Below are 26,376 nucleotides of genomic sequence, written 5' to 3'. Positions count from 1 at the left end.
GCTGGGGTAATAATATCCAAGTCCTTTGGAAGCGCATAGAGACATTATTCATAATTGTGATATGCGCTATACAAGAACTGACCGGAATAATAAACACCGTCTTAAAAAACTCCTCAGAACAACAACCTCAAATTTCCAACCAACCAAATTCTTCCATACTCTTTCTAAACTCGCCATACTCTCCTCTTTTTCGATATTCTACGCAAGAAAAGAACGAACTTGGGGGGAGGTACGTCACTTGGACCCGTAACCATCCCTAAGGGCCCAAGATGATTTACTTGACTATGTTTTTTTTTTTGCGTAAGGCAATGTACTTTACATATTTTACTTTCAATTTTAGGAAATCGATTAAGTTTTTTTTTTTTTTCAACGTGGTATCTACGACAGCTTTAACTAATTCCTACATTTACGTTACTCTCAACAATTTTATATTTGTATACGTATTACCTGTTTTGTAATCTATGTAACATCTGACCTGCCAACCGTTTGGAATCGAAACGATGGACCTGGTCTCTTCATGTATATATTTTGTATGAGTGTCTTTGAACTTGAATAAAGTCATGATGAAACAACAATTATTGATTGTTGATTTAAGATATAAAGTTGTTGACTAGACTTACCATTTTAGTTTCTCAAATGAATTTATTTTATTAGTATTCATGACAACACATAAGCAGACTGCCCTTTCGGGTTTCCTGCAATTGTCTGCTCACCGAGAACTTGAATGAGGATTAATGTAAAGTATTGTGACTCTATTTGTGCAAGAAAACAAGTTGCAGCAGCAATAATTGACTTGTCATTTGTGAAAATTATATGCAGAAAAGATGAATACAAATTCCAGGGTCAGCATGGTCAGTGCAATTACAATGTAATATGACTGTATGTGTGCCCAATGCATGCTCATACAGCCCATACAAAGGAAATGTGATCAAAATTTTCCATTTGACACATAGAATTTGGTGATGATATTGAGCAATATTGCTTGTTTCTTTTAGTGTTTCACTTAATGTTGAAACCCTTTTTGAATTTGAGTGCATGTATTCGTTATTGAGAAGAATAGTAATTCATGTCATCTTTTCTTTGTTTATTTCAAGGCTCGATTGCTGGATGTACCAAACATCCCACATGATCAATCTCAAGGAACTCATTCAATCCCATTCTCATCGGTGATCTACATTGAAAGATCAGACTTTCAACAGGTAAGAATCTCTAGGAATTCATTCAAACCTATTCTTATCTGTGATCTATAAAGAAAGATCAACTAGTAAGAATCTCTCTTTAAACTCATTCAATCCCATTCTCATATGTGATCTATATAGAATGATTAGACTTTCAACAAGGAAGAATTAATAATCTCACACATTTGTGACAGTCTAAGCAGATATATATGTTATTCTTCTTCATGAAGAAAAAATTGTAAATTGGTAACATTTATGGTTATCTTGAATTTGATTATGTTTGAGGGGAAAGTTCTCCTCTCTTGCCATTATATGGATAAAGTAATATTTTATGTATTCTCCCCTTATAAATGAACAGAAAGCAGAGAAGGGTTACAGACGGTTGACTCCTGCACAGCCTGTTGGCCTGAAATACACTGGGAATGTACTAAATGTAGAATCAGTGGTTTGTGATAACAGCGGAAAGGTGACTGAGCTCAAAGCTAGGATTACACCCCTTGAAGAAACCAGTAAACCCAAGGCATTCATACATTGGGTCTCTAATCCCATCTCATGTGAAGTCAGAATCTATGAAAGACTGTAAGTAGTTTGTAGAGTCATATCTTTAAACATTTGCTTTTGACTATCATTTATAATGTTGGATAAATATTTTTTTATTATATCCTTCGGTTAAAAAGAGAGATGTCTGGTTGTACATAATTTGAAAATATTGCAGAAAACATATCTACACCGGTGCTCAGAAATTAGTGAACCCCACCAGAGTATGAAAATATTGAAATTGTTCAAGTTCTGCCTTGTTTAAAATATTAAGTTTTGATGTAAGGTGATAAAATATTACATGAACTAAAGTTTGTTTCTTTGGGCTTGCTGAACATTACAGTGCTGTTGTCTACATCCAATACTCAGCATGAAAGAGTGTACAACTGTACATATGATTTGATGTTTGTTTTTCTTACTCTGATGAGTGTACAATTCAAAGCTTTAGTAAGTCTGCTTTCCTGGCTCTGATACTCTAATGGCATGTTTACTGTGAAGTTTGTGAGTTGGATAATAGTTTTGACTTCTATATCTATGTATTATTATGTCACGATATTGCTATTGCAAATGATTTTCGATCGATAAATCTCAGACTCTTTCAAAGTTCTATATTCCAATATATGATTTTAATAATTCATCTTATTTGATTACCTACTTGAAATGACTGCATATTTTTCCTGTTTTTATATTTCATCATCGTCTAGATTCAAGCATAAGAATCCTGAAGACCCTGAAGAGGTACCAGGAGGTTTCATCACAGATTGCAATAAGGTAAATTGGTTTTATTAAGGCCACCTTTCGACCCGACCAGTCGCCGACTGGGTGAGGGGAGATGTGACGTCACAGCTCTTGTCAGCTTGAGCGTCGCAGACTGGTCAGAGACAAGTCGCAAGGAAAATCGGAAGGATTTGACATGTCGAATCCTTATGATTGGATTGCAAGCTCAATCCAACCCCCAGCCAATCAGACAGCAGAGTTGCATAACGCGTATTATGATAAACAATGCGCATACGCAGTAGTAAGCGCAATTTCTCAGATGCTATGCCAAAAAGCAAAAAACGCATGCGTGAGTCGCAGATCGGATCGCAAGGTGTGCGGTGTCAGGGCTTAAGACTGCCTTGCGACTCATCTCCCCTCACTCAGTCGCAAGCCAGTCGGCGACCGGTCAGGTCGTAAGGTGTGCGGTGGCCTTTAGAGGTATAAATATACATGAAAAGAATGATGGTATCAATTTTTTGTCTCACCTGCATAGCAGAGCGAGACTGTAGGCGCAACTTTTCCAAAGGCGGCAGCGGCGTCGTCAACACTGAAATCTTAAATAAGGTTAATATTTTTGAAATGTCATAACTTAGGAAAGATATGGACCCAGTTCATGAAACTTGGACATAAGGGTAATCAAGTATGACTGAACACCCTGCCTGAGTTTAAAGGTCAGATGACCAAGGTCAAAGGTCATTTAGGGTCAATGAACTTAGACCATGTTGGGGGAATCACCATCGAAATCTTAACCTAGGTTACGTTTATGAAATGTTGTCATAACTTTTAAAGTTTATGGATCTAGTTCATGAAACCTGGACATAAGAGCAATTAAGGATCATTGAACATCCTGTGCAAGTTCCAGGTCTCATGAGCAAGGTCAAAGGTGAGATATTATCAACAAACTTTGGCCATGTTGGGGGTATTTGCTGAATTGCCATCATAACTTTGAAAGTTTATAAATCTAGTTCAAGAAACTTAAGACATAAGAGTAATCAAGTATCATTGAACATTCTGCATGAGATTTAGGTCATATGACCAAGGTCAAAGGTCATTATGGTCAATGAACATTGTATATTATTTCAAGAATTGTGTTTTTTTGTAATAACTATTCCAATAGTTGTTTTTATCATGCTCGGTGTCCGTCCTTCCATCCGTCTGTTTGTGTCTGTCTGTCAGTTTAACTTATTCTAGGCTCATATAATTTGATTTGTATGATGCTAGCATAGATCCCAGGAAGCCTATTGATTTTTAGGTCAAAAGGTCAAAGGTCAAGGTCACAGTGACATGTTTTCATCTTACCTTTCTGAAGTCATTGTTAACGTGATAACTTTCATTGAACTTAACCTAGACTCATAATTTGGTGTGTATGATGCTAGCATAGATCACAGCAATTTTATTGATTCTTAGGTCAGGTCAGAGGTGAATTCGCCACCTTCCAATTTTCTTGCTTGACCAATTACTCCATTTTCCACATTACAGGTGGGTGTATTATGTGCTCGCCTTGGTGACAATCTCATTTCAAATGAAATTGTCAGGAGCAATGTTTGAGTGATGAAAATTGAAAAATCAATTTATTTTAATCAGTAAAAGAAGAAATAGTGATACATTTATAAGCTTTGTCTAGATTCAGAATTTCAATGGATTAGTACATGAAATCACCTTTTGAGCAATTTTAGGTCTGACTTGCTTTTACTAAAACTTTTGTAATTTCGGAATCGTGTACCCGGCATCTCAAGTTTGGTCTTAAACCATGAGCAAGACTTGAATACAAGCTGTCATTGTGTGGCACATTAAAAACAAATTATTGTGGCTGAATGGTCACAAACAAATTTCAAGGGGAGTGGGGGCTAGATAAGCCAACCCCCCCCCCTGCCAAATAGGGTTAAGAACTTAAACGTATTGTTTAACTTTGTGAGCAGCCGATTAAAAAAATCCTCAAAGCAAGATGAAACATGTGTACAAGTGCATGTATTAGAACTAATAAACCCTGAAAACAACCATTATTGAGAATGAAAAGCTAAAACTACAAGGCAAACCCCGATTATGTAAATAGGCGTTTTATAGATGCCTAAATAGTACACATAAGTGTATGGGATGAAATTAAGATGGTGTTTCCGGTCACTTTATATTTCAATTTTTCAAGCACTTAATAATGATTTTCAAACACAATTTTATCTGGGCTTCATTTTTGTAACATAACACAGACACAGGTGACAAGTGTGATCTTCTAGCTCAGATTTTTAAAAAGTCAAACCAATGTTAACCAATCACTTTAACATAATTTATGGTTCTCATGGAGTATTTGTTTTTATAAGTTTTCAGAGTAAGTAAAGTGTTTAACCTAACTTGATTTCTACAGGATTCTTTGACTGTGATGAATGAAGCACTAATTGACCAATCAGTGAAGGGTGCAAAGATTTATGATAGATTCCAGTTTGAAAGGATTGGCTTCTTCTCCATTGATACAGATACTACAGATAATAAGGTATTATCATGTACTTTTATACTGACTTATCTGATCTCATTGTTTATTCATTGTTTATCCAAAGGAATAGAATACAGGTTTTTTTTTTAATCCACTAATAGAGATATCACTTCATGATGCCAGCTTTTATTTCTTTACAGTAAAATTCCTATTAAGTTTATGGTGTATTATTATTCATTTTGTCATCCAACATTTCATGCTATATAGACAGTTTCCCACAAACAACCATGTTGGATGACAAATAATTAAAACAGATCATGTGAAGATCCTCTATTATATATTGTTAGGTTATTCACAACACTTGGGACAGATTTATAGATCTTGACTTCTGCATTAGAAAACAGTTAAACTGGCTAATTGGATTCTACTGTAAAGAGATAACGTACATATTGTAGTGGATGCATCACATGTATGAGTGTATGGATGTGCATGTATCACTATCACATGTATTTATGATAATGTTACAATATAATTTGATTGTTTTCCTCTCGCTTATGATATTTTTTATGATTTTTTACTCTCTCTCTTCCAGCTGGTCTTCAACAAAACAGTAGCCTTGAAAGAGGACTCGGGGAAGAACTGACATTGATTCATTCTCCACTCAAGACTCCTTTTCTCAGACTCTTCATCTTCCTCTATTCAACAACTAGTTCTATAGAGTATTTTTTAATTGTAATTTCCATTTTCATGTATTCTTTTTTTTTAAGTTTTACTTATGAAGATCTATCTTTTTATACGCCCCTCCTAGACAGGACGTATTATGGTATCACACTCGGTGTCCGTCTGTCTGTCCATTAACTTTTCCTTGTAAATGCAATAACTTTAGTTTAACATAACAAAGGCTCATATGATTTTGTGTGTATGAAACTAGCATGGATCCCAGGAAGCCTATTGATATTGAACTCAAAAGGTCAAAGGTCAAGATCACAGTGACATGTTTTCATCTTACCGTTCTGAAGTCCTTGCAAATGCAAGAACTTTAGTTTAACTTAACCAAGGCTCTTATAATTTGGTTTGTATGATACTAGCATGGATTCCAGGAAGGCTAATGATTTCGAGGTCAAAGGTCAAATCGCCACTTTCTTGCTTGACCAATAACTCCATTTTCCATGTTACAGGCAGGGGTATTATGTGCTTGTCATAGCGACACTCTTTAAATGATTTCATTTAGTTATTGATTTTTGGGGGTTAACTAATTTGCTTATCTTTATACTTCATTATCGTAACTTATAGAGTAGATTATGTGTATTCTGTTCTACCTTCCAATTTTTTCATTAGTGTAATAATGCAGTTTGTTGTCAAGTTGAAGGTTAGAAACACTGTACAAGTCATAAAACTTTTTATTCAAGTCTATGGCAATTTTGATAACATACTTGATATGTCTATGAATGATATGAAGAAAAGATCAGAAAATAAAACTAGGTTCTTTTTTAATGGTCTAAGAGAGAGAAAAAGGCCTATTTGTATTTTTCTGGATGTCAAGGATTAATATTTCCATAAATTGTTAACAGTATTGTGAAGCAATTTGGCAAAAGGATTGTTTAAGGTAGGTATGGGTACCTTGTGCAAATTTCCCCTTTAATTCTCATATTGTTTTTCTTTAAATGTTAACATTTTTATTTCTTGAGGCATATCATCACTGATATAAATCTATGGTATATAGTCATCCCTTGCACCCTTCATATCAGCCTTGGAATGATTCAGAATATATCATAGAAAAAAAAGTTGAAGTGAAAAGTGGTATATGGCAGGCTGAATGTTCATCTTTTGTTTTATACTGTACCAGTATATTAATATTCTGAATGGAAATGTTGTCATCATGTTTTGTTCTTTTTTTTTGGGGGGGGGTGGAGAGGCATATATGGAAGGGATGATAAAGTAAGCTAGCTATTATCTGCAATATATAAGTTATTCTTATTCATGCACATGGGCAGAGCTGTCAACTATTAGTCATAATTATTTCTCTTTTCATGTCCAATTATGCCTTAATGATATTTACCTTAATTATTACTCTTTTTGAGGGCAAGTAAGTATGTTAACATTTAATGTATAGGCCTAGTAATATATTGGACAGTGGTGAACTCATCTGTAGGTGGCCAATGATGCACGTTATTTGCATGATCCTGTATCTTTGTTTGAATCTCTTTGAATGTTGTCATCACATGCTGAAATAATGACTCAATCTTATTGATTTACACAAAAGAGAGAGTACCCGAGATGATTTTGAATTTAAGCCATAAAAGAAAGAGGATTCATTTTTTAAAGGAATCTGTTCACCATATTACATGTACCTCTCCAAAGAAATTTATAATACCGCGTGGCTCATATGAAATAATGACTTTTATGTCAACATTATGACTTTGAGTTTCTGGATTACTACTTTTTACTTTGAAAGGTTGGCAGCTCTGCATGGGGTGTGGAAATGTTGGAGATGATGATTGATAAACAATATATTTTTAAAAAGGGGGTATATGGGTTTGAAAATGATCAAGGAAAATAATACCATTGATGACCTAGCCCAATCTGTCAAGGCTCACTACTAGATCCTCTGCCATGTTTGAAACATATATTTCATATCAATCTTGACTTCTAAAGGTTCCGGGTAGTACACTCTGAATGGACATTTATTGATCAAAAACAACTGAATCAGAAATTAGTTAAATCCACCCAACCACTTCATTCAAATATATTGACAAATGATCAATAGAAAACAGTTGTAGAAGATTTTTATTTTTATTGTGATGCAATATTATTATTTTTTTGCACGAGGTGTATTTGGTAAAAAGAAATTAACTTGTGTAGACCACATCTTGGTAATGATTTGGGCCTTGAATAGTCTTTTCATTGGTCTTTCCATTAAATTTAAGATCTTTTTCCAATTTATTCAAGTTTTTTTTTTACCCCTTTCAATAACAAAGTTTGAAGAGGGTATAGGAATTAGCATACGGTCAGGTAGTTAATCTATTTTAAATGTTGCGGTTTTAAACTTATTCTAATGAAATTTTGCATTGATGTAAAGATGTTCAAGACACATTTTTGGCATATGTTGGAGGTTAGCATGTTATGACTCAAAACTCAAGAAAACTCTTTGGACCAGCGCTCATGAAGCACAAGCATTGGTCTCTTGATAAAGTCATGCCAGATCCAATTCTAAATGTGTTTGGAACTGCATTGCCAAGGCAACAGCATGGAACAGGGGTATTATTAGCCTTCTGTGATATTTTTAGTTATTCATGAAAGTGATTCCTTTATGTACAAAATGTAACACTGCAGAGCAAAAAAATTGGTGTCTTTTTCATTTGAAAACTTTAAATGGGCTTTTACAAAATTTAGTTTCTATTTTTTTGTGCCGTATTGAAAGAACTAGATTGAAAAACATAATGTTTTGCATCCTTTTCATTGTATGTCCTTGTAATATTTGTGCAAGATACATATCATCACCATTTTTTTGTTCAAAATTTGCAAAATAAAAGCAAAGATAAGATTTCTTAATGTATGTTTTGTTTACTTTTGGTTGGTTATTGCCCCCAAATGATTCTTTCTTTGCTTTAGTAATATTTTTCATTTTAAAGAGTTCGCTCATAGAGGGAAGCAAACCCATTTAAAGTCTAACTTTTCATTTTGAGGCTATTTTGGAAGGCTAAAAAGTATGTGATTGAATTCAATTTTGGACAGTAGAACAATATCTAAAGCTCATCATACCCTTTATGATCCTACTCCAATCTGATTCTATAGCAAATAAATAGTAATATTATCTTATTTGGAGTTAAGAATAATGTTAGGTAACCAAAATGGCTTCAAGTGGCAGCCTATTGCAATATTTCAAGTACGTCTGTACATTTTTGAAATAAACTTGCTAATTAATTCAAACAAGGAGGCTTCAAAATTTCTTTCTTGTATTCATATAATAATTCAGAACTTTTATCATGAAGATCTATAGGTTAGAATGTTAAGACTCAGTGCTATTACATTTTTTCTGCAAAATAGCACTATTAACGGGTCATGTAGCGTGTGCTGGTCTTATGCCTCTGTTACTTGGAACCAAATCAGCTGCAAATCCTGAATGCACAGTATTCTGGTGGATTTGGGAGTTCTTCCTTTCTCAATAAAATACTTGTTTGTATCGGTGACACGGCATTTGCACCAGCAACAATTGCGCCAGGCTTTATTTTGTATAGGGTTATGGTTAGGGTTGCAGTGGGTTTTATGTTAGGTTTGAGGTTAGGATTAGGATAAGATATAGTGTTAAGTCAAAGGTTGAAGTTGGTCATTCCATTAAAGAGTGGAATTAGCAGAGGGTCAATTTTCATAGAACCATTTGTATCATGGGAGTAAAGGCCTGAATCTTCTTACCCAAGAGACGCAAATCACAAATAGAGCTGAATCTGCTTGGACTGCCTCAAATACCTCCCTGAATCCATCCAGATCGTCACTCAATTCAGGTCGTCATTCGGGTCAATCAGGCTGTAATCGGAGTATTTAGGCCAAATTCGGCCCCATTTTGGACACTATTTGGGTTGGTAATCGGCTTTATTTGGGATGCTAAAAATTGTTTTGGGTCAATTGTAAGCGATTGTGATCTGATTTTGGCCCTATTCTGGAAGTTCCCTAAATCAAAGATGAATAGGTTCTGAATCCATCCATTTCAGGTCATATTCAGGCAGAATTATTCAAATTTTAATCAGGAGAATTCAATTCAGGTGTAACCCTGACTTTAAAGTGGAATCCAGCCTTGGTCATAAAATGTGTTGTGTTGGAAAGGAGAAAAAATAGTAAAACAGAATGGTGAAAGTTTGAAAGAAATCAGACAAGCAATAAAGTTATGGCTGCTTAGATATTGGGATCACTAAGACTTTGTAGATGTCAAATTGCAGGGGCTGAGGAACGGTTTTCAAATTGGGTGGGCTGAGCCAAAAAGTGGGGGCTGACCATGCAAAAAATCACAATCAAATGGTCATTTTTGTCTCACCTGCGAAGCAGAGTGAGACTATAGGCGCCGCTTTTCCGACGGCGGCGGCGGCGTCAACATCAAATCTTAACCTGAGGTTAAGTTTTTGAAATGACGTCATAACTTAGAAAGTATATGGACCTAGTTAATAAAACTTGGCCATAAGGTTAATCAAGTATTACTGAACATCCTATTAGAGTTTCATGTCACATGACCAAGGTCATTTAGGGTCAATGAACTTTGGCCGAATTGGGGATATCTGTTGAATTCCCATCATAACTTTGAAAGTTTATGGATCTGATTCATGAAACTTGGACATAATAGTAAGCAAGCATCACTGAACATTTTGTGCAAGTTTCAGGTCTCATGATTAAGGTCAAAGGTCATTTAGGGTCAATGAACTTTGGCCGAATCGGGGGTATCTGTTGAATTACCATCATAACTTTGAAAGTTTATTGGTCTAGTTCATTAAACTTGGACATTAGAGTAATCAAGTATCACTGAACATCCTGTGTGCGTTTCAGGTCACATGACCAAGGTCAAAGGTCAATGAACCTTGGCCGAATTGGGTGTATCTGTTGAATTACCATCATAACTTTGAAAGTTTATGGATCTGATTCATGAAACTTGTACATAAGAGTAATCAAGTATCACTGAACATCCTGTCGAGTTTCAGTACACATGATCAGGGTCAAAGGTCATGAAAGGTCAATGAACTTTGGCCATGTTGGGGTTTTTGTTGAATAACCATCATATCTCTGTAAGTTTATTGGTCTATTTCATAAAAAGTGGACATAAGAGTAACCATGTATCACTGAACATTTTGTGCGAGTTAGAGTAGTATATAAAGTCAGCACTGCTGCTATATTGAACCGCGTGATGCAGGTGAGACGGCCAGAGGCATTCCACTTGTTACGTTTTGTAAAAGGTTTTTGAAAAAAAGTGGGGGGGGGGAGGCTGAAGCCCCCCGCTTCCGCAGCCCCTGATTTGGCAACTGGGTAAGTAAATTATGACAAGGGGCCAGGACAACTTTCCCATGGACCATGTGCTTAATTAGGATTTGTGGTTTTCACATTCCCCTGGGGCAGTAATCTAAATATAACCCAGGTAGTATATTTTGAAAGAAAATTAGAATTTTCATATTTTATATAATGAAACGCAAAAGAAATAGGGAGTGGGTGACGTCATCAGTCTGCCAATTTGCATACTGACCAGGATGTTTTTGTGAAATTAAGCAAAACTTTAAAATGTCATAACTATCTTATTTTACATCCGATTTTGATGAAATTTCAGTGTTTTGCTTGTTGGATTTTTTCTCCTTTTATTCAAATAAACTTTGTGGTGGGGTGGACTTGTCCTTTAATAAATCGAATGGGACTGTTAAAGGCTGAAATCTTTGTGATATTAAAGACATATTTATTGTTCTTGTTTGATTTTGGCATCATTTGAGGGTTTATGAAAATGGTACAAATGTATTCACATTCTTTATTATACCGGTATAGCAAATATCCCTTTTATTAATCAAAAAACTTGATTTGAAATGTCAGGATTAAATGAAATTTATTGTAAATGACGTAGATCTACTTTATGTCAAAGATATTTGACATATTCTTAAAACTTTTTTAAAGAATAAAATTGTTAACATGTAGCGATATTGAAAAGAAATTTTACCTATGAAAGTGATCCTACTTTATTATGATTGAATAAAGTTCAATGTAACGCTATATTTTGTTACCACTTACATGCACCATTTTGAATTCGAAATCTGAAATATGTAATCGTCTTGTTGTAGGCCAATATAATTACGATAGAGATAGAGAGTATGGGCGGATGAAGGGAGAAAATAGAGCAGAGATGAAGGGTATAGATATTGAAGAAAAAGGAGAAATTAATAGGGAGAGACGAGAGGAGAGCTAAATGATGACAGTTAAGAAAAAAAAGGAATGAATAAATGAGACGAGAGAGAACAGAGAAGAACGGAAAAGTGATAGTAAACATAATTACAAGAAAACATTGCGAACTGTACAACTGTTTATTGCCTGTCGCTCAACTCAAGCTTGTTTCTCGAAACCTGAATTCCTAAGTTTTCCAAAACTGGCATAATCAAGAAATGAGAGAGGATACTGATGATCAAAATCGGATGTAAAATAAGAAAGTTGTGACATTTTTAAGTTTTGCATAATTTCACAAAACAGTTATATGCACATCCTGGTCGTTGTGCAAATGAGGAGACCGATGATGTCATCCACTCACTATTTCTTTTGTATTTAAATATCTGAATATGAATATTCTTATTTCCTCCTCATTGTCATGTGAAACAATTTATTCCTTTATTTATTTAGGAGTTGGTCCTAATTGTCATATTTGCATTTAAAACAATGAAGTAATGTATTATTCGAAAAAAAAGAAATAGTGAGTGATGGACATCATCGACCGTCTAATTTGCATGCTACTGAGATGTGCATATAACTGTTTTATAAAAATAAGCAAAACTTAAAAATGTCATAACGTTCTTATTTTACAACCGATTTTGATGAAATTTTCATTGTTTTGCTTGTTTGATTTTCTCCTTTTATTCAAATCATCTTTTGTTGGGGATGGACTTGTCCTCTAAACATTTGATAATAAGGACAAAAAAATATTCCACATGTTCAGACCGCATACATTCGTAATTCCGAACTTAAAGGTTCGTTAGTCCGAAAACGAAATAAGGTTAAATAGGGTAACTAGACTTTTTAAGGTTCAAATGATTTTTTTTTTGCCTTAGACTCTAAGGTAAGCCTTGTTTGAGAACTCTATTGTGCAGTCTTTGATTATCTTATCATCATAAGGGTATTTTCACGGTAACTAACGTTACACGGCACATTTGTCCGAAAATAAAAGGATATTCGTAATTCCGAAGGTTCGTAAGTCCGAAAACGAAATAAGTTTTGAATTCCAAAGGTTTGTTAATTCCAAAAACGAAATGAGGTTCGTAATTCCGAAGGTTCATTAGTCTGAAAACGAAATGAGGATCGCTAATCCGAAGGCTCGTTAGTCCGAAAACGAAAAGAATTTATCCGAAAGTTCGTTATTTCGAAAACGAAGTAAGGTTCGTTAATCCGAAAATGCAATAAGGTTCGTTTGAAGTAATTATTCTATTCCATGAAGTTTTCATAATATTCTTTAATCAGGTCTGATGATCGTAAAAACTTATCAGCTGGCGCTGCGTGCTGCATTTTCATTAGTATTTACTTATATATGAATTCTATAACTGTCCCTATGACAGTTTATCCGAAATTTAAGCTCGCACTTGACTAACAAGTCACTGTTTGGGTGTACTTGGACTACCCCTTTCAAAGAAAAAAGTACGAGTAACCGTTTGGTGAAATGTGATGCGGTGAAAGTGCGGTTACACTTCGTAATTCCGAAGGTTCGTAATTCCGAAACACGTAAATTGCCTATACCTCGATGTTCGTTAATCCGAAAACGTAAAAGGGTTCGTTGATCCGAACATTTTTTTGGCGTTATTCCGAAGGTTCTTTAGTCCGAAAACGAAATAAGGTTCGTTATTCGAAAACGAAATAAGGTTCGTTAATCATTACGTATTCGGACTGACGAACCTTCGGAATTACAAACCTCATTTCGTTTTCGGATTAACGAAGCGTCGGAATTACGAACCTCACTTTGTTTTCGTTTTCGGACTTACGAACCTTCGGAATAACGAACCTTCTAAATATCCGAACCTTCGGAATTACGAATGCATGCGATGTTTTTAGGCCAATTACGACCAAGATGTGCACTTCACTAGCTCTTATGTTAAAATTTTAAAATGTCACAATATTAATCGAATCAACTTTATCAAAATCAATTTTTGTTGGGGGTGGGCGTGGCCATGTGAAGCTAGCCGCAATCCTACCCCCCCACAACCACCCTCAACTATATATTCATATGAATAACTGATATTCCAAAACAAGTTTTATGGAAAAACAGTAATAGGCCAATATAAAAATACAAAATGAAACGCTAAATTTTAATAAATGGAGGAAATCCGGGGGGGGGGGGGCGTTTCATGAAAGGACTTGTCGGAAGTTTTATCCGACAAGTCCCAATTTATCCGACAGTTACCATAGGAACAGTGCCTCTCAGCCAATCAAAATCATGGAAAGATGTCAGATCTGACAACTTGTCGGATGAAAATATTGATGAAACGCTCCCCTGGTGTAATCATGATGATGGTAAATCATGTTATAAAAGAAGGGAAATGGAAAAAACCTCAATACGGTATTTGATGATTTTGAAAACAGAAAACTATTATACAAATTAAGTTGAAGAAAGCATTTCCCAACACCTGGCTGGAAAATAGATCAAATGCACAACAAAATGAAGTAACGATTATACCTAACCTTATTGAAATATCAAATGGTGATATAATTGATGTAAATATCTTGAAACCGAGACATTATTATCATTATTATTTAGAACATAACAAAACAGAAGCATCTTTCTTTATGTTTTGATGGCAAACTTAATTGTGACAAAGTCCTGTATTTTAAACTTAGACAAATAAAAGATAACAAGGTTAGAGAATTTAATTTTAAGCTTCTGCATATAATACTTCGTGCGAATCAAATTTATTTAAATGGAGTTAAAAAATGATGATAAATGTAATCTCTGTTTACTTAAGGGATCAATATGCATAATGTTGATAAAATGTGAGAATATAAAACCTCTATGGAAAATAGAAGATACGATTCTTTCTGTTTCTAAAGTATAGGTCTGTGTTAATGAAAATATAGTGATTTTAGTTTGGAATATACAGGAACCGAAATACTGGTTAATCAATATCATTTTGAATTTTACTCAATACACCATTTACAGAAATTATATTGAAACGAGTATGAAAAAAGGTTATTACTTTGTTAATGTTAATAGATTATGGATGAGTTTGAAAATGAAACTCTAAGTTCAAAATATGTTACCAAAAATAAGATTACAAAAGAAATTGACAAATTGCTAGAACTCATTTATTGATTAATTAATTTGATTATACTGTATTACTCTGTGATTTGTAAATTGTATTATAGAGATGTAAATAAAGTCCCTCGAAAGAGGTTTAAAGAGAGAGAAAAAATACATTCATATCGAGCATTTCTCTGGTTAGAAAACAGACTCCACTTCACATTAACATGTTCTTGTCTTCTGGAATCTTTGATGCCTGAAAGGGGCAGGACTCTGCATGCAGAGGCTGTAAATGAGTATATCTCAATAACCTATCTATATAGAGTAAAATTATGCGAGAGAAAAAAAATAACGTGTGTGTTTTCAAGGGAGTTAATTCATACTAGGTGACCATTCGCTTCACCTGAGTTGAGTGCAGCACAATGTGGGTAAATTTCTTGCTGAAGGAAAACATACACTTTGGCTTATTATCGAACCCACGTCCCTCAAAAGACAAAAGTCATAACCACTAGCAGAAAATGTTGATTTTTTTATAGTAAAATCAGATGTCAAGTATGACAAAGTTTTACATTTAAAAAAAATTATAACTATTTTGTGAAATCAGGTAGGCCTACACACGTTTTCATGAATTTACTAGTAGTTATTAGGTGGGCTGATAATGTCATGTCCCCACTTGCCCTTTACCGTGAGATCATAATTATTTCATATCTATGTCTCCCTTGTAATGAAAAAGTTGCAGCAATCAATATAATACATTAAAATAGTTGTCAAATAATTTTAATTATTGGAGGACAAAATTTGAATAAACATAATTTCGGATGATAAAAAAACACCAAGTAGGAATACAACATCACCAATTTGCTCATTAAATATTCATCAAGACATGCATCGAACTGTTTCACGTAAATATTACAATTTGTTCTAACTTATTTCTCGTCTGATTTTGATTGTTTGCTTGATTTCTCTATCTGTTCAAACAATATGATTTTCAGCCTGGAGTATAGTCTACTTAATGGTTGACCTACTCATATTGAATTTATTACCTTATATGCGTTGAAATAATTACGTCGATCCGAATATATAAGATATTAAAGAATCTATACTATATCTTTAAAAAATCATTTCAAATAATATTGGCATGAGTGAATGAAGCTAGGGATTTATTTTCAAAACCAAACATAAGGGATGCACCATTAAAATACCGGGGGGGGGGGGGCTGGAAGTTTGGGGTGATGCGATTTTTTTCCTTTCTTTTTTTTCCCGGCTTATTTTTCCTTAGTCCATTGAGACAAGCCCCCCCCCTTTCAGATGATTTGTCAGTGGACCAAGTTGTTTTTGTTTTTTTACTCTGATAGTGAGTCAAATTTTTTTTGGAAAAAACTTCCAGCCCCCTGGATATCTAATGGTGCGTCCCCTTATGAATTTACATGAGTTTAAATAGCAATAATTGTTTTAGGACCAAAAGGGAAACCAGGATTATAACTTAGAGGCCCTATCCAAAATAGGCCCATAGGGCTTGCTCATGTCTCTACAATTTTAGGCACTTGGCCTACTATACTGGGATATGTGTAGCTCCTTGGACCTTGATGAAGCGTAATGTTTCCTGACCCAACCGTTCTCCCCGAAATCTGACAATATAATTTTGTGTTTTAATTTTTATCGAAATTTTCTATTGAAGTTAACTCGATTTTTAGTTCCAAACCTTATACAGTCGAGAAAGTCTAGAGACATACAAAAGGATTTCATATTGTGGAAGCATCGATTTTGTCTCCATCAACAAAAGAGAAGCAAAAATCTTCTTCACTTTATTATGCAAATAAGCTCGAACAGACTCTTTGATTGGCGCTTTGTGATCATGTGTTCTATAGTTGGCAAGAAACGTCACGCTAATGGTGACGTTGTAAACAAGCTAGCACTCAGTGTATCTCTATAGCAACAAAGGGCACATTCCATGGTGTCGCTTTCCCCGGTCATTGTGCAGCCATATTGAATACAGCACCGAAGGAAAATTATTGCTCCAGAAAACGTGGTAAAAATGGATTTTAAGCTCGGAATGTAACGCTGAATTCTACTTTCTCTAAAGAGGAACGATATGGTTGACTCGATGGTTGATACAATTTCAAGAAAGTCTAATTTACAGGCGTCGAGGACGCGGTCCTTGACGCAGGGAGACACAGCTACCACGGCTCTCTACCCGCACCACGGACATGGCTCGCACGTCGAGCTCCCCCCGATCAAGAGCCACACACTCGGGGCTGTCAAGAAAACCAACGAAAATGTCCCAGCCGGTTTGCAGGTTACCCAGCTCTTTGAAACAGACGATAATCATAACTATAAAAGGCAAGTGCAAAATAAAGTGATAGCGAATGGTCATTTATCACATGATGCAAATGCTCTGCCTGATGTCAAACGTCCTGCAAGTGATGGATCGAAAAATGGATCTGCTAAAGGAAGAGCGCTACCAATGACACCAGAAGAAAGCATGAAATTGTACATGCACAAACTCACTTCATATGAACATCATGAAATATTTAACTACCCACATATTTATTTTGTTGGACCGAATGCAAAGAAACGGCAAGGAGTAATTGGTGGAGCGAACAATTGTGGATATGATGATGATCAAGGTTCATACATCCATGTGCAACATGATCATGTCGCGTATCGTTATGAAGTGTTGAAAATACTTGGAAAAGGTAGCTTTGGACAAGTTGTGAAAGTTTATGATCATAAGACAAATCAGCATGTTGCTGTGAAAATGGTGCGCAATGAAAAACGTTTCCATCGTCAAGCCCAGGAAGAAATTAGAATCTTGGAACACTTACGTAAACAAGACAAAGACAATAATATGAATCTCATTCACATGTTTGAGAGCTTCTCATTCCGCAATCACATATGCATCACATTTGAACTTCTAAGCATGAACTTGTATGAACTCATCAAGAAAAACAAGTTCCAGGGTTTCAGTCTACAACTTGTCCGGAAGTTTGCTCACTCTCTTCTTCAGTGCCTTGAAGGACTTCACCGAAATAAGATTATTCATTGTGATCTTAAACCAGAGAACATACTGCTAAAACAACAGGGAAGGAGTGGAATCAAAGTGATTGATTTTGGTTCCAGCTGCTATGAGCATCAACGAATCTACACATACATCCAGAGCCGCTTCTATAGAGCGCCAGAGGTTATCTTAGGAGGAAAATATGGCATGCCCATTGACATGTGGAGCTTAGGCTGCATCTTGGCCGAGCTTCTTACAGGTTACCCGCTGCTGCCTGGTGAAGATGAGGGTGATCAGTTGGCCTGCATGATTGAACTCATGGGCATGCCCTCACAGAATCTCATTGACACATCAAAGAGATCCAAGAACTTCATCAACTCCAAAGGTCAGCCACGTTATTGTACTGTTACTACACTTCCTGATGGAACTACAGTGCTTAACGGTGGCCGATCTCGTAGAGGGAAGGTGCGTGGTCCACCAGGAAGCAAGGATCTTGTGAAGGCACTGAAAGGATGTGATGATCCGCTCTTTCTTGATTTCCTGAAACGATGTCTCGAGTGGGATCCATCAAGTCGTATGACTCCAAGTCAAGCCCTCCGTCACTCTTGGCTTCGTCGCCGTCTACCAAAGCCACCTGCAGATAGTCATACAAACACCACCTCGGCCAAAAATAAACGTCATGGCTCTTCTGCAGTGTCTAAGCTTCCTCCAACTGGTGCAGCTGGTAAAGACAGGCAAGATGTATCGCAACGGACTGTTCTACCAAAAATAGTAACATAGTGTCACACATATCCTGCCTGATGCTGAAAAGAGGTTGGATTGGTCCTCTTTCTGAAATGAAGAAATGGGATTCCTTGCTTTGGAAGGATAAAGCAAGTAACAATCTAGCCATAATTTGCTGTGTGTGTCACCTCAGTGCCACAAGTGGTTTACAGTGTCTAGATAAAAGTTATATGCATCTGATCCTTGCAGATATTTTGTTGAATTTGATGCCTTACATGTACATGTATCTTGAGCTTTGGTGACTGCAGGTGCAGCTGAGCTACATTTCCAGCATAGGTTACATGTAGGTTCAAATGATTTATTGTTGCTAATTGAATTGGTGCCAAAACCAGTGTATTTGTTTACTTACTATTGGTGTGGAGGGTGGAGATATTTAATGAACATTTGACTGAAGCATTTAAATCAAACTCTATTACCTCATACAAAGAGAGAAAAAAAAAGAAAAGGAAAAATCAGTTGTTTTGCAGGTATAGTTACAATACAGTATGTTTGTATGTTAAAGTGGGTATACACATACATTCCATGTATTCCTTGTTGATTTTGCTTTATGTGCAAAATAAAATAAACATGAAGCTGCATAGCTGCAGAAACTTCACAATGGATTTAAGCATTCAAAGAGTATCCGTCCATGTTGTTAGTTGAACTGTATTTAGATGTTGCAAATGTAAGTCACTGTCAGAGCAGTGATATAAATATTAAATTGAATACATTTGTCTCTATCTTGAATGAGCTCTTATGTATTGGGTCTTTTGGTTGCTTTGCAGTGGAAATTTGGAAAAGCTTTGCTCTAGAAATTTAATTCCATTTTCAACATGCGCTTTCCTACATTTTTGTGAATGTTTATATGCACTGAAAAAAAAATGCATGGTTTGCTCTATTTTTCTTTGATCAGTTTTGATGGATGTGTCAAATGTTGATCATAGTTGTATAGAAGTGATCTGCTTATTTCTGATGCCAGTAAAGACGTAAAAAAAAGACATGTTATCAACAGTGCTTGTTGCCAAGATTTGTCTGTATCAAGTTCATTATTGCATTGAATATCTGGGGCCATGTTGCACATATGATAACGCTGCCATCCTTTGGTAATTTCCCAGAATCCTTTACTCTTGATTGGTTGCTTAGCATTGGAACCATGGTACATGTAGTTACCATTTGATGGCAAACTACAGGTTCCAGGCTCAGCAAATATCTACATGTATATCTCTTCATCATTACCTGTGAGTGGACAAAAGGAATGTTTGGAGAATATCCATTCGTACTAATGTACGAATGGATTTGTTTCCCTTTCATATAGAGTTGCTGAATTGCTGGTTCATCGTTATTTTTCTTCATTTATCTGATTCACCTTACCAATTGATTGTGATGTATGACAAGCATGTTCTGTAGTCTATTGATTTGAAAAAAAAACACTTCCTCAAATTTGCTGTATTACACTATAGACTACAAACACTTGTGAGTGTGCCCCAATACTTCTAGAACAACACATTTTCTCATCTGTCAAGAAGAGAATCAGTGCGCTGTTAATGAATGCCTGTATGCAGTGCCAGGTACCATATTCATTATGAAGGAAATAGCATGTGTTCTGTGTGGTGTACAGGCATGTATAGTTTGTGAGGCTTAGAAGGTGTTTTGAGAGTGTGCCAAACTACATCTGATCTTGGCTTTCTTTCATATTGCAAGCCAGAAGATCATGCACAATGTAATGCATGTACAAGTACATGTTTAAGTACAGATACTTGTATGATAGCATTACATGTACACTAGGTAGTGTGCCATTCTTTTAAGAATAAAGAGACAATTTGTTTTGATATGTCATTCACAAATTCTTTTATTATGCATTCATATACTCGTATCAAAGGTTCAACTTTTCCAAGTAAAATCATTTCAGACCGAATGGAACGTTTCGATATAAGAAGTTGAATTATTGTTAAACACTGAAAACCACAATCCACATGCATTTAGTGATTGTCCTTTTGTAAGTTGACTTGTATCTGAATTAGTCACTAATCTGAATGTTCATTGTTAACAGGTACTTCTTATTCAGTCCAATGTGGTTTGTTTTGAGTGAATTAGTTGTTCACCTTCTTTAGAAATTGCTACCTTTTATGTGTTCAAAATGTTAATTGACCAGTGTATAATTAATGAGTTCCAATTTCAGACTTAACTCATGTTAGTACTACAGTACACGTGCATGTAAATATACACATTGTTCCCTCATTGAAATTAAGCTGTCTTAGTACTGTGAGTAAACTGGCAACAATGCAGCCATTACTTTGTATAACTATGACTGCAGATTACATCATCTACTTGGGATTTCATTTTCCATTTCCTATTATAGTGTGTAGTCCATTGTAAAGCTGCTCAGTAGCGTGTCACTGTGAGCCCGTATGTGGCCTACATTGTTGGTCCTTGTACACACAGAGTTCTGAGTAATCAACATTGATCAGGTTGATATGTGTAGAGTAGGTGATAGTGATACTGATGACAGTGCCAGACAGGAATGCATTGACCTTTGGGATATTCTACACTCTATCCACCTGTCTTCTTCTAGGTCTTCATGATAAGCGCTGAACACCAACTGATAGTTAACTTTCTTTCAATTCAACCAGGTGTTGCATTCTAATTGGTATCATCTGTTATTGATCTCTGTACAAGAAAACACACAGGTGTAGTTCACACAGTCATATACATAGGAATAAGAACAGAATTCAGAAGCATGTTGTGTATCTATTTACTTTTTGCACTTCATCATGGGTTTGATATGAATTATATTGACATCTGTTCGCTGCAATTGATTTATTTGATGTTAATTTGTTCAGGTTATAATGTTAATGAGTGAATCTGTTATGAATGTTGTCACCTTGATGTACTCATTTTGGAATACTTACATATTTGAAAACTTGAACACTGCTTCTTTTTAGCTTTGCAAACTTTAGGGAAAGGTATATCAATAAATGTTTTGCAAAAAAGGTAAAAAAAATATCAATTGTTTTATATCAAGTTGTAGGCAATTATCATTCAACACTTATCATAATGTTGAAAACTGTACCCTTATTGTGCAAGTCTTTCTTGTAAAGGTTTGTAAATTTCAAGTATGAGAACAAGTTACTTTTATTTAAAAAGTGATCTTTTCCTGTACATTGTCCTTTTCATGTACATGCCCTTTTCATGAACATGCCCATGTTACCCCCCCCCCCCCTTTGTGCTAGAATGAATTTCCTAATCTTGCTGGCCTTTGTTATTTTATCAAACATCACTTGACTGGTTAGTATTTTTATTACATTACCTGCAATGGTACTTGTAATTTATTGAAACCCAGATATCTATGAACAATTCAGAATTCTTATATTTATGACATCACATGCAAAGCTGCAGGACAGCTTTTATTCATCTGCTTTTTAAAAACCCTTTAAATTGTGTGGTAATTTTTTTTTATGTATATAGACATTTACAATTTTAGCAGTTTTCATGCCATTATTTTATTTTTCTCCTAAAAGAGTTGAAAATATAGAACAAGCCATTACTTTTGCATATTTTAGGTTGATTTAAAAGTAAATTGCTGTATTCAGGAAACAAGTTAGATGTGATTATGATACAAGTATGTAAAAGAGGTGTGCATGTATAGATGCGTACACTGTAAGTTTTGAATTTGAATGCTGTCTTCATGGTGATGCGGGATTCAGACCTCTCATCTATGCTCTAATGCCAGTGGTGTCATATCTAGCTGTGATTGTACCAGTTCAAGCTCAAAATCTGACAAAGAATTTCCGAGAAATGGTTTATATTCTTCATAAAGGATATATAAAACTTTGTAAAACTCTTAAATCATATTTTGAAAATTCAAAATTATTAGAGAAATTTGTATTCTATGAAATAATTCTGTGCAGTTGCCGTCATTTTGAATTTAAATGAAATTAGGCTCATGGTCTTGAGACTCGAGAACTAACACTGATATTGGACTTGAAATAATGAATTTTCCCTATTCCCTTTGGCTGGTGTAATCGAATGATGTTTGATGGGTAAATTACATTTTAATTTTGATGTTGAGGCTTGTGTCAGTGTTACCCCTCTACTAAAACCAACTTTAAAAACTTCTCTAAATTATCATTTGAATTTACTGACCTGTACATGTACTTCATTGCATATGTGTGTAGGTAGTGTCAATGGTGTGTAATTATCTGAAGGCTGAATTAGTCACTTTGATTTAACTTGTTAACTTGGAAAGCTGAAATGTAGGTGGTTTCAATGGTTTGATGTAACTTATTTTCCCAACCTACTGTGTCTTTTCATATTGTGTAGAAATATACATGGTGTATTTTGTCTTTGCATATGTCATAGGAATGCATTCTACAACTCTGCCCCAGTATCTTTAGATTTTTCTCAAAAGCCCTTGTTTGTGTTGCAAGAAGAAAAAAATGACAAACAGAAGTGCATACATGTCCTCCAATTTTAAGAGAATTCTTCAGAATGTAACTTTTATTACCAATGAATCAACTTCAATTTGATTAAAATAGGGTTGGGATGAAGTGTTTAGCTGTGCAATGCATGACATTAGTATTTAATATAGCCTCTTACCCTATACTACATGTATCTCTATAAACTGTATGCTATATGTACATGTAGTAGTAACCAACCCATTAAGTGCTAGTACATTTTCTTGTTGCTTAGAATTATATGCGCTGCCTTCATGAATTATGTACCAAAGCACATTTTGTACTAATTTGAAAACAGTTGCCAATGAAATGAATGAAAAGGGATATCTGATGATGTTCACCGTTATCTTGATTGGACTGGTTTTACATGTACAGTGTAACTTAGGGCTTGTACTAAACTTAATAGTCCAGTCTCTTTATTAGTATCTTTTAAGTCAGATTTATTACCATATGGCCCATATATATATAAATTGTACAGAACATTATTGCGTATTATGTGGCCTTTGTACAGTACAAGAATTTTACATGTATGTATAAAGATAGATATCAAGATTATTTAAATATTGTGTATTCATGCAAATGCCACAATTTTCAGTGAATTTCATATTTTACTCACTACTTTGTAAGATGCATTGATGTGATTACTATAATATTTTTTCTTTTGTACTTGTGTAGAAAGAATGTGGGAAATCCATTGATAAATGCGTATCCTACAATGTTTTCTGACTCAAGCTCTTCTGAAGAACTTGGAATTAAAGAAAAAAAAAGAAAGAAAATCCTTTTTGAAGTCATATTTTCTTTGTTCTGTATATCCTTTATAAAGCAGAGACATTTAGCTGTTACCCTTATATGTGCAGGGATTGGAAATTTGGATGACCGAAAAAGGGCTGCTTTTGGATCGGAAAAACTGATCACAAAGTTACATACATCTGTAATACAGCGGTGAAAATCTAATGTATAAACCATACATGGTTTCTTTTGAATGTCAGCAGTTAATTCTTTTCTTCAACATTCAGTAGCTTTGAGTGGAAGTCGAGACATGATGCTAAATTATTTTCAAGAGCCAGTTGTATATTGAGGTTTTTTTTTTACTTGTATAATGGATTTAAGCCTATGGCAACTGCGTGTATATAGGTAAGATCTTTTCAGCTGTAATTGTTTCACAGGACAGAGCTTGTCGAAGCACCATTCACAATCACTGGAGCTGAATGTTTGCTATTGATAATGCTGCTATGTTTATAGTAAAGCGTGATTCACAGAGAGACAGAATCATTCATACATGTAGGTGGAGAGGTAGAGGGTGGGAGAGGGAGAGAGAGAATGTTGTGTTAATTCATGCACAGAAATGAGGAGATTGGTACATTGTATTTTTCCTTCCACTTGCTTACTGTCTTTTCTCATGAAAGGACTTCGAATCATAGCCGCAATCTCTTTTCTATTTTCAGATTCATTATCTGAGTTGTCATAGTAACTTTCCGTTATCCGGCAAGTCGTTTAGATGATCGCACATATGCTCTATAAACAGGGAATATATGCTCTCAAATGTTTCTGAGAGTTCTTTTGTTCGATTCTGTAAAGGGATAATCACCATGGTCATTAATAAATAATTGAAGGAGAAAAAACAAAACAACAACCAGCAATTAGTATGTAGATCAAGAGCGGTGCCATGGCGTTATGAATGAAAAGGGGATGGGGTTGGAAGACAAAGATTTTCATAATGAGCAAAATCATTCACATCGGCAAGCGAATTGTGGATATTTCGGAAATTAAAATCCAGATTTGAGTTATGAGCAATTATGACTTGGACAAAGAAGAAACTTGTTTGTTAATGGGGGGGGGGGGGGGTCTTCGTTCTCTTCCAATTCCTGTAATGTGAGATCGGGAGGAATTTTTCGCCTAACCACTCCCTGGAAAGAACAGTGTGGAACACAATGTGTAATTTTAAACATTTCATTTCAACAGTGTGAATCATACATATTCGATCATAAAAGTGAAGACGATGTGAACTGTCGAGTTGTCCAGTCTGAAAAAAAATCTTCACACTTGAATTCGAGCGTTTTAACAGTGTGGATAATATTTTCACATGGTCCAATATGTCAATTCTTTCCAGCAGTGGTACACTATAATATGCCTATGATTATAATTCACTATCATATGATTTAAGTACATGTAGGGTTGATTCGATTTTTGATTACCTGTGTAGATTAAATCTATTCAACGACGACTCCTCCCCCTCTTTCTTTAAATAATTGATTGGGGGAGGCACCAGGTAACCGTTAAGGGTCAATAAATCCTTTATTTGGAGCTAAGTAACAATTGAAATTGAGTTATGGGTATGACAAAGGGGATTCTTCGTGGTGGTCTGTATTTGCCCAAAGTATCAATACACAAATTTCAATGCATGTGAGGATTTTCAATGATTGAACAATGCACTCAACAAGCTATCGCATCATTCTGCTCTCCGCTCAGAGGTGATTTTCTATATTTCATAAATCCTTATGAAGACACCCCAGCCGTTTCTTAAATAATTGGTTCGGGATACATATATGGTGCATGGGGCAAATAATTGCACATTGACTTGACCCAACCCCGTCAAAACATGACGATAATCCAGATGGAATCCAAAAAAGGGTTCTTTGAAGCATGAACAACGGCATCCCCTTTTGACCCCACTACGGGTTGCTAGGTGCCGTATAAACAACCTCGGCCTCCACCCGGCCGTAAGACGCGTCGCGACGGTATGCGTCGATGGGTTTTATAGTGCATGGGTGTATGAATGGTGTATGAGCTGTACTTTTGGGTGACGTAGTTTTTTTTTTTAACTCCTGTTGTGAGACTTGCTTATAGTTCAATGAGTTCTATATTTCTCTGGACCTATCCGTCATTACTCATCAACTACGCCTAGAATTCATAAAGTAGACCTTCCTTATCATTTTCCAAAAGGCTCATTAAAACGCACAGTTTGTCTCAAATCCCTCAAAAAAAGTATGGAAATCTATGAGCTTGGCCATTAATTTCTCCCAACTCCAAGTTTTGAGTTTTACACAATGCATTTTTTTATTATTCAAAAAATCATTTAATTTTCTTTAAAATGATACCATGCTTGCTATGATCATGCCATCACTAAAAGAGCAGGATTCAAAAGTTGCATAACGAACAGAAATAGTCATGAAGGGTCAATACAGAACATGATTCTTTTGTCTGTGTCAATAGAGATGAAAATCCACTCAAATCAAGTCCCTGCTTCTTCATTTTTTAATGTTTTTTGTGATTTATGGAGTGAAGATTCTGTGAGATACCATGTTTTGTGATAC

At 35.3% G+C, this 26,376-nt stretch overlaps 2 protein-coding genes across 3 annotated transcripts in view; both read left to right on the top strand.

Moving 5' to 3' along the window:
* Positions 1–9,861, top strand: part of LOC121410003 (glutamine--tRNA ligase-like) — a 34,006-nt gene extending 24,145 nt beyond the window's left edge. For both annotated transcript variants that reach the window (XM_041601810.1, XM_041601809.1), the window contains 5 exons: positions 1,095–1,199; positions 1,537–1,757; positions 2,420–2,486; positions 4,834–4,959; positions 5,492–9,861. In XM_041601810.1, coding sequence (XP_041457744.1) covers positions 1,095–1,199; positions 1,537–1,757; positions 2,420–2,486; positions 4,834–4,959; positions 5,492–5,542 — 570 coding nt within the window. In that variant the 3' untranslated portion in view covers positions 5,543–9,861. The remainder of the gene's footprint in view (positions 1–1,094; positions 1,200–1,536; positions 1,758–2,419; positions 2,487–4,833; positions 4,960–5,491) is intronic.
* A 6,875-nt stretch (positions 9,862–16,736) lies between these two features.
* On the top strand, positions 16,737–19,059 carry LOC121410002 (dual specificity tyrosine-phosphorylation-regulated kinase 2-like). The gene has a single exon (XM_041601808.1). It carries the CDS (start codon positions 16,941–16,943, stop codon positions 18,624–18,626), a length of 1,686 nt encoding a protein of 561 aa, XP_041457742.1. The 5' UTR covers positions 16,737–16,940; the 3' UTR covers positions 18,627–19,059.
* Positions 19,060–26,376: the final 7,317 nt, after the last annotated feature.

This window comes from Lytechinus variegatus, chromosome 3 (genome assembly GCF_018143015.1).
Source record: "Lytechinus variegatus isolate NC3 chromosome 3, Lvar_3.0, whole genome shotgun sequence".
Taxonomy (NCBI): Eukaryota; Metazoa; Echinodermata; class Echinoidea; order Temnopleuroida; family Toxopneustidae; genus Lytechinus; species Lytechinus variegatus.
Note: the sequence above shows the minus strand (reverse complement) of the source record. Positions and strands in the feature narration are given on the sequence as shown.